Source organism: Gekko japonicus, unplaced genomic scaffold (assembly GCF_001447785.1).
Source record: "Gekko japonicus isolate JY-2015 unplaced genomic scaffold, Gekko_japonicus_V1.1 scaffold2853, whole genome shotgun sequence".
Classification (NCBI taxonomy): Eukaryota; Metazoa; Chordata; class Lepidosauria; order Squamata; family Gekkonidae; genus Gekko; species Gekko japonicus.
The window spans coordinates 196,222-204,144 of record NW_015171588.1 but is presented as its reverse complement, the minus strand read 5'-3'; the positions used below and the strand labels follow the sequence as shown (position 1 = coordinate 204,144).

At 51.4% G+C, this 7,923-nt stretch overlaps 1 protein-coding gene across 1 annotated transcript; it reads left to right on the top strand.

The window, feature by feature from the left end:
- Nucleotides 1-201: 201 nt before the first annotated feature.
- TCAP (titin-cap) lies at nucleotides 202-1,780 on the top strand. Its single transcript, XM_015419857.1, has 2 exons — nucleotides 202-424; nucleotides 1,367-1,780. Exons 1-2 carry the CDS (start codon nucleotides 276-278, stop codon nucleotides 1,761-1,763), a joined length of 546 nt encoding a protein of 181 aa, XP_015275343.1. The 5' UTR covers nucleotides 202-275; the 3' UTR covers nucleotides 1,764-1,780.
- Nucleotides 1,781-7,923: the final 6,143 nt, after the last annotated feature.

Sequence of the window (7,923 nt, the reverse complement as noted above, 5' to 3'; positions counted from 1 at the left end):
AGGACGGAGTGGAGAGGGCATAAAAATATGGCCACGTCACAGATTTAGTTTCCAATAACAAACATATCCTGGGGGGGGGGGGGATGCAAGAGAGGTGTCCGATATCAGAATGCTCCACCAGTGACTCCGCAAGACCGATATAGCTCCAGATGCCAAGCCTCTCAGAGTCGGTGCTCGGAAATCTATATAAATCGGCCACCGAAGGGACAGGAGACCAGACGGAAGGAAGACAAGAGGCAGACTTCCCAGCTCCAGCAGAACCCCCCAACCTCACCATGCACGGCAAGAGTGTGATCCTACGCAGCTCCGGAAACCTGACTGCAGCTGAACTGGGTTGCCAAGTATCCGAGAGGGACACGGCGCGGAAGGAAACCTTCTCGGCGGAATGGAAAGACCTGTCGCTGAGCACCAGGCCTGAGGAAGGGTGAGTTGGAGGCTCCAGTAAAGCTCAGATTGGCACAGGCTTGATCAGAGATGCAGGTAGTGCTTCAATCCGGTGGGCAAGGGGGCTGAAAGGGCTGTGAGTCAGATGCTACAGCTGGGAGTCTGCAAATTAAGTGAGAGGAAGCCCGGTCACGGTAGACATAAGAACATAAGGGAAGCCCTTCTAAAGGGAAACTATTCCAGAAAATGACCACATCTGAGCCAGAGCCTCTCAAAAGCAGTTGATTTGAGGGGGAGCTGAAGGAATCACACGAGACAGCTCTCTTGAGGGTCGAGAAATCTGCCTGCCTTTCAAGGCAGCAAGAGTTTATTTTATACACACTCTGCCCCCCTCACCCACCGTGAGGTGGGGCTGGGGCTTGCACGTACAGAAACAGGGGAAAACAGATACTTGAAGCGAGGATGTCTTAGGATGCTTACATAGTACAATAATTAACGAGCTACTCTTCGCTTTAACATGCCCACAGGTACAGGATGTGCAAAGGTCAGGACTCTTAGCGGATCAGAGTCACTGATCGATCCAGATGTTTACAGAGTCTGGAAATATGGGCCCGAACCAGGACAGGTGTGCCTTATCGCTGATCCTTGCCCGCAGGGAGCAAACTTAGAAGGTGCACAGGTTCCTTAGAGGGGATTATCTAATCCTATTGACCGTGCTGGCGGGGGGCCCGACGGGGCACATATCCAGCGACTAGTATTGCCAGCTCCAGGTTAGGAGTCAGGCGGGGTTGGGGAGGGGGAGGGAGAGGGACCTCAGCAGAGTACCGTGCCATAGAGTCCACCTCCCAACACAGCCATTTCTACAGGGGAACTGATCTTGGTTATCTGGACAACAATTGTAATAGTGGGAGACCTCCAGGTGCCACCTGGAGCCTGGCAACCCCGGCAGGGATTTTACCTGTCTTTGCTTACCTCTCTGCAGCTGGTTGTGGTCCGAGGTAGACCGGCGGCGCAAGGAGACCTACCACCAGCAACAGGAGGCCCGCGTCGTGGTGCAACGTTCTCCGTGGGGCATCCTCCGCCTCGGGCTCCTGGGTGAACCCCTGGCCTCCTACCACCTGCCCTACCAGCGGGCCTTGCCTTTGCCCATCTTCTCTCCGGCCAAGCTGAGTGGCAAGGCCGAGCGGGAGCTGACGCTGACCCCGTCCGAGTCGGTGGAGTCCTTGTCCTCCACGGGCGTGTGCCTCGACAAAATACCCCTGGGCGAGATCACCAAGGAGTTGCCGCTCGTCGTCCAGCCCAGCCGCCCCGACTTCAGGAAAGCAGGCCTGCCTCGCTCGCTGTCTCGCTCCATGTCTCAAGATGCCCAGAGGGGGTGAAGCGGCGAGACACCCCCCAACACGTCGCCGCTTTTCCTCTGGGGACTGGCGTGGGCGCCTGGGCCCCTCACCTGTTGCGGCTGCATGAGGCCTACCGGGAAGGGGCCAGACATGTGTAGAACAGTGTTGGTAGGATCAAACCCCCGTCGACGATTCAGACTGAGAACGCCGAGCGGGGGGGCACCGACTGTGATTCTGTCTGTGTGTGTAGATTGTAATTAGATGTGCAGGGCCACGCACTTCCGTCCCCAGTGCTTATATTGCTGCACCTGGGTGTGTATTTGAGGGAAGAAATGCTTCCCCTGGAATGTAGAGGAAACCCATTGATTTAAAGAGCAAGCGCAAGAGCGTGTGAGTCCTAGGTGGTTAAGAGAATTTCTTACGATCACAGAGCGTGGTAGAACTCGTTTCAGTCCAACAGCAAGACAGAGCTAGGACTCCTCGGGGGGGGGGGGGGGGGGGGGTTACCGGCAAGTGACTGAGTTGGAAAGATGCTGGTGATGTTCCCGGGTAAGCAACAGAAAGGAACGATGGTGGGCCAGGGGATAGGCTTGAAACATCTGCATTTGACACTTGAGGAGGGAAAGGAGGACGGTAGAGCTAGGTCTAGCCGTTGAGTTCCGGAGTCCTTTGCCCTTGTTCCCTGGCCAGCTCTAGGGCAGATCTGGCCGTGGAAAAGGGGTCTCCCAGTGGTGTCTAAATGCCCCAATGAGTGAATGCTTACCATGTGGTGGAAAATAGGGGCACCTTGGGGAGGTAAAGATCGTCCCCGGGGTAATGGAAGGGCTTTAGAGACAAGGTAAGGAAAGGGTTTTGGATTGGCTAGGACAGGTGTGAGCAGCACCTTAGGTTGAGGCGTTGTCCAGTCTCCCGTGATGTGAAGATGAGCACTGTGAATCACCCGCCGCACAGTACATTTCTTGTCTTCTTTTTTTCCTTTAAAGATGTACCAGATTGAAATACTGTCTCTTTTCTGTATGGTATTCTTAGAGATTTAATAAAGTCTGGGGAACCACAATGTACTCCTCTTCATTTCATAGACTCTGCATTCATTCCACACAGAGCAATCTGACAACTGAATATCCTCAGTAAACTCATGTAGAAAACTGGACAAGCAGATGTTTCAGACTCCCCCCCTTGATCTGTGCAAACTGTAAGTAGGAGCAGATGTGAGTGAATTTATCTACAAAATGTCTAACAAATTGGTCACAGCCGGCTACCAAGAGTTCCCCTCCCTCCAGGGTACTTGGAAGCAACAGCCATTTAACCACTTAAAAGAGCTCTGCTGGATGGCATTAAATGCAATGGTGATGGGGGGGATTCTTCTTCAGTATCGCTATAGCCAAAGTGCAGTCTCCTAAGTTGTTATCAGTCAGATTCTCCACGTCTTCCTCCACTTCTGATCAGCCTGTCTCTCCTGCAGCTTCATATCCCACAGCTTGAAGGTAAACCAACAACCAGCTTCTCTGTCTTTTGTGCAGAGTCTAGCAGTGATCAGTGTTCCCTCTAAGCTGAGTTAGTGTGAGCTAGCTCACCATTTTTTAGCCTCCGGCTCACAGATTTTTGACTCAGCTCAGGAAAGATGGCTCCAGAGCAAACTAATAGGCAGTAGCCAAATTGGCCGCTCACAACTTTAATGCCAGGAGCTCGCAAGGTAGAATTTTTGCTCACAGGACTCCACAGCTTAGAGGGAACATTGCGCTGTCACTTAGAGGAGGGCAGGGAGCCTTTCCTGTGGGCGGCAGAGGAGAGGACTCGCAAGAATGGGTTTAAATTAAGGGCGGGGAGGTACCGGCTGGATCTGAGGAAACACTTCTTGACAGTCAGAGTTGTGCCCCAGTGGAATGGGCTGCCTCGGGAGGTGGTTGAGCCCCCCCTCCCTGGCAGTCCTTCAGCAGCGGCTGGACAAACACTGGTCAGGGATGCTCTAGGCTGATCCGGCATTGAGCCAGGGGGTTGGACTAGATGGCCTGTGTGGCCCCTTCCAACTCTGCGATTCTATGATTCCAACTTCCATCATTGATAACCTTGCATTTCAAATTCAATGGATAAATGTCTTCACATATAGGGATGCCAGGCTCCAGGTGGGACCTGGGGACCCCCCCAGGATTACAGCTCACCTCCAGGCTACAGAGATCAGTTCCCCTGGAGGAAATGGATGCTTCGAAGGGTGGGTTCTATGGCACTGGACCCCACGGGGGTCCCTGTCCTCTCCAGGCTCAATCCCCAAATCTCCAGGAGTTCCCCAACTTGGATATGGCAACCCTAGGCCCCCACCATCTCCCACCGGTGGCCAGGGGGACTTGGTAACCCTAATTCCTAAGCAGCACAAATTTCTTCATCAGGTACATGGGAGAGGGCTAATCCACAGTAACCACAGCTGACCACTAACTTTGGGCCACTTTGCGCACACTATATATTTAATATTTCTCTTTGGGGATACAGGGAAAAAATTCCAATCGGACGTCGTCGTTGATTCAACTTCTGTCAATAAAGGAGCGTGCAAGGGTTCCAGTTACCCAAAATCCTTCGTCAGAAAAAGGAGAATTTCTTGTTTGCTTTTCGAGAGACGTGACTGGAACCCCACAGAGGAAAAAGCCGATTGTTGTGGGCAAGAAAAGGGGAAAGGGGAACACGTTTCCTTTCGCCTTAAAAATCTCTCACCCACCCAATCATAGCTTCACAAATACAGCAGTTGGGGCCAGTGTTCCCTCTAAGCTGAGTTAGGGTGAGCTAGCTCACAGTTTTTTAGCCTCCAGCTCACACATTTTTGTCTTAGCTCAGGAAGGAGGGCTCCAGAGCAAACTCATTTAGGCAGTAACCAAATAACTCGCTCACAACTTTAAGGCCAGTAGCTCACAAAGAAGAATTTTTGCTCACAAGAATCCATAGCTTAGAGGGAACATTGGTTGGGGCCTCACTACCGGCATTTGTGTGTAATTCCTTTTCCTGAGGCAGAACAGCTGCCAAAAATCCAGGCCCAAAATCTGTTCATCGTGGTCACACCAGGGGAAGAAAGGGCAGACCTCTCTTCCCTTTGTTTTAGGCTACACAAGAATATGAAACTGATGATCGCAGGAACACAGGAAGCTGCTTCTTACTGAATCAGATCGCTACTCCATGAAGGTCAGCATTGTCTACTCTGATGGGCAGTGGCTCTCCAAGGTCTCAGGCAGAGGTCTTTCATACCACCTCCTACCTGAACCTTTCAACAGGAGGTGCCGGGGATTGAACCTGGGACCTTCTGCATGCCAAGCAGAGGCTCTCACTCTGAGCCCTGGCTCCTCCCCTAATGATAACAGCCTTCCATTTTTCTACAAGGCCATCCAAGTCAAAATGGGATCTAGGCTAATTCACCTCAGCCTAAATCAGGGTGAATCACAGAACGAGAGGTCACAAAAATACAAAAAGATACAACCGTCATCACTTATTAAGTAATAATCAAATCTGATTACTACTTAGTAAGTCTTCACAGTTGTATATTTTTGTAAATCAGGGTGAAGACAGGTGTCCTGCTTGAAGGGTGGGGCAAGGATCTTAAGAACACAAGGGAAGCCATGTTGGATCAGGCCAGTGGCCCATCCAGTCCAACACTTTGTGTCACACAGTGGCCAAAAGTACCAAGTGCCGTCAGGAGGTCCAGCAGTGGGGCCAGGACACTAGAAGCCCTCCCACTCTATATATGAATACATAGTTTGTATATGAATACATATTTTGGTACCCTGAAAAGAAATGCCTCTGAGGGCATCGAATGGGTGTAATCAAACCACCCCATTCTAGAATGTTCTGTCTCACGCCCTAAGAGAGCAGTCATCAGGTATTGTCACCGTGTCTGTTCACAGACTGAGTTACGCACAGGGCTGGTTTTTCCCCTCAGGAAAGGTGAGGAAGGAAGATGCATGTGGAGATAGCCCACCAGTTCCTCATGACAGGCCCTGCTGCTGTGGCTGTCTCATGAGCAAACCATTCAACTCTTAAACTGGACAACAGTGACCAGCTGTGTAGGGATGCCAGCCTCCAGGGAAGACCTGGGGATCCTCCAGAATTACAGCTCATCTCCAGACTACAGAGATCAGTTCTCCAGGGAAAAAACCAGTTGATTTGGTGGGTCGACTCTATGGCATTGTCCCCCACTGAGGTCCCTGTCCTCCCTAGACTCCACCCCCAAATCTCCAGGAGTTTCCCAACCTAGATCTGGCAATGCTACTTTACTGTCCCGTCCCCCCCTGCCAGGGAGGAGCTGGCAACCCCATACCCGAGGCATTCATCCGTTGCTACTTTAAGGCTTCTCTCCAAGCAAAGCAAGGAAGAAGAAGAAGAAGAGGAGGAGAAGGGGAAAGGGGAACACGTTTCCTTTCGCCTTAAAAATCTCTCACCCACCCAATGATAGCTTCACAAATACAGCAGTTGGGGCCAGTGTTCCCTCTAAGCTGAGTTAGGGTGAGCTAGCTCACAGTTTTTTAGCCTCCAGCTCACACCTTTTTGCCTTAGCTCAGAAAGGATGGCTCCAGAGCAAACTAATTGATGCAGTAACCAAATAACTCGCTCACAACTTTAAGGCCAGTAGCTCACAAAGAAGAATTTTTGCTCACAAGAATCCATAGCTTAGAGGGAACCACAACACCAAACTGGCTCTCTGTGTAATGCAGGGCTCTATCACGGCAAGGAAGTGGCAGTCTGCGGATTCTGGGGCACTGAAGTTTTCGCGTGGTGGGCTATGATCTGGGAGACTCCAGGTCTGAATCCTTACCACTGCCCATGGACGCTTGCTAGGTGACCTTGGTGGGGTTGCTGTGAAGATTAAATGAAAGAGAGGGAATGGTCTGAGCTGCCTTCTGTCTCCATTTCGGGAGAATGGCGGTGTGTGTCAAGACGAAGCAACGTGAGCCGCAAAAGCCTGTGTGAACACGGGCTACGAGGGGTAGAGAGGAGGGGTTTCCGAATGGAGGTATGAAAGATCGGCACTGCAACAAGACAAGACGTGATTCAGACGGTGGTGACCAACGCTCCCTCTAAGCTGTGGGGTCCTGTGAGCAAAAATTCTACTTTGTGAGCTGCTGGCCTTAAAGCTGTGAGCAAGTGATTTGGCTGCTGCATCAATGAGTCTGCTTCGGAGCCGTCCTTCCCGAGCCAAGACGACAATGTGTGAGCTGGAGGCTAAAAAACTGTGAGCTAGCTCACACTAACTCAGCTTAGAGGGAACACTGGTGGTGACTGGTTTTATTGGTAAGAGTTGGTTGGGGAAATTCCTGGAGATTTGAGGGTGCAGCCTGGGGAACATAGTGCAGAACGCAGTGCCCTGGAGTCCACCGTCCAAAGCAGCCAGTTTCTCCAGGCGAACTGTTGTGTAGAGGGTTTGACGCATCGAATGATCAGGAAACAGAGTGATAGTCAGCACATGTCCACTCGTACACAACATAACACAGAAAATACCGGCCGGTCGACCAATGACATACAGTCCCTTTGGCCCACCCACAGGTCCTATCCGAGGGTTTAAACTTCCCGCCAAAGTTCCTATTGGTGACCACTAGAGGTTTCAGGATCCCAGTCCCTGTTGTCTCTGAGAACCAAGCTCTGGTATAAGTCGCTGTCGCCTGGTGGCGGTCAGCGGACATAACACGAACAGATCTCTCTAGCCTGTAGATCAGTTGTAATCCCAGGAGATCTCCAGGCAGCACCTGGAGGCTGGCAACCCTATTTATTTGTAAACAGGACTGTTTAAAGCAATGATTGGCACTTCCTGAGGCCCAGGGATCCCTGCCTGAATAAGCATCGAAACGACCAAGACGACAACAAAGTGCGAAATAATCTCTTTCCAGAGGGAGTCTGTAGGACGCTCCAGTCTCTCCCTCCCAGCCCATTGGCTCCCCCTCCCTCCATACAACCTGGTGTCAGAACCCACAGCTCACAACGAAGTACACGCATTCAAGAATGGTTATACGTTTACTGCAAAGCTATAGATGCAGTCTCTGGAGCTGTGGTGGCTCAAGTGGTTAAGACGCTGAACTGTAGGCTGTGGAAGGTCGGTAGTTCAGCAGTTCAAGACCCAAGTGTGCCGCATGACGGAGTGAGCTCCCGTCTCTAGTCCCAGCTCCTGCCAACCTAGCAGTTCGAAAGCAAGAAATTGCAAGTAGATAAATAGGGACCACTTCGGTGGGAA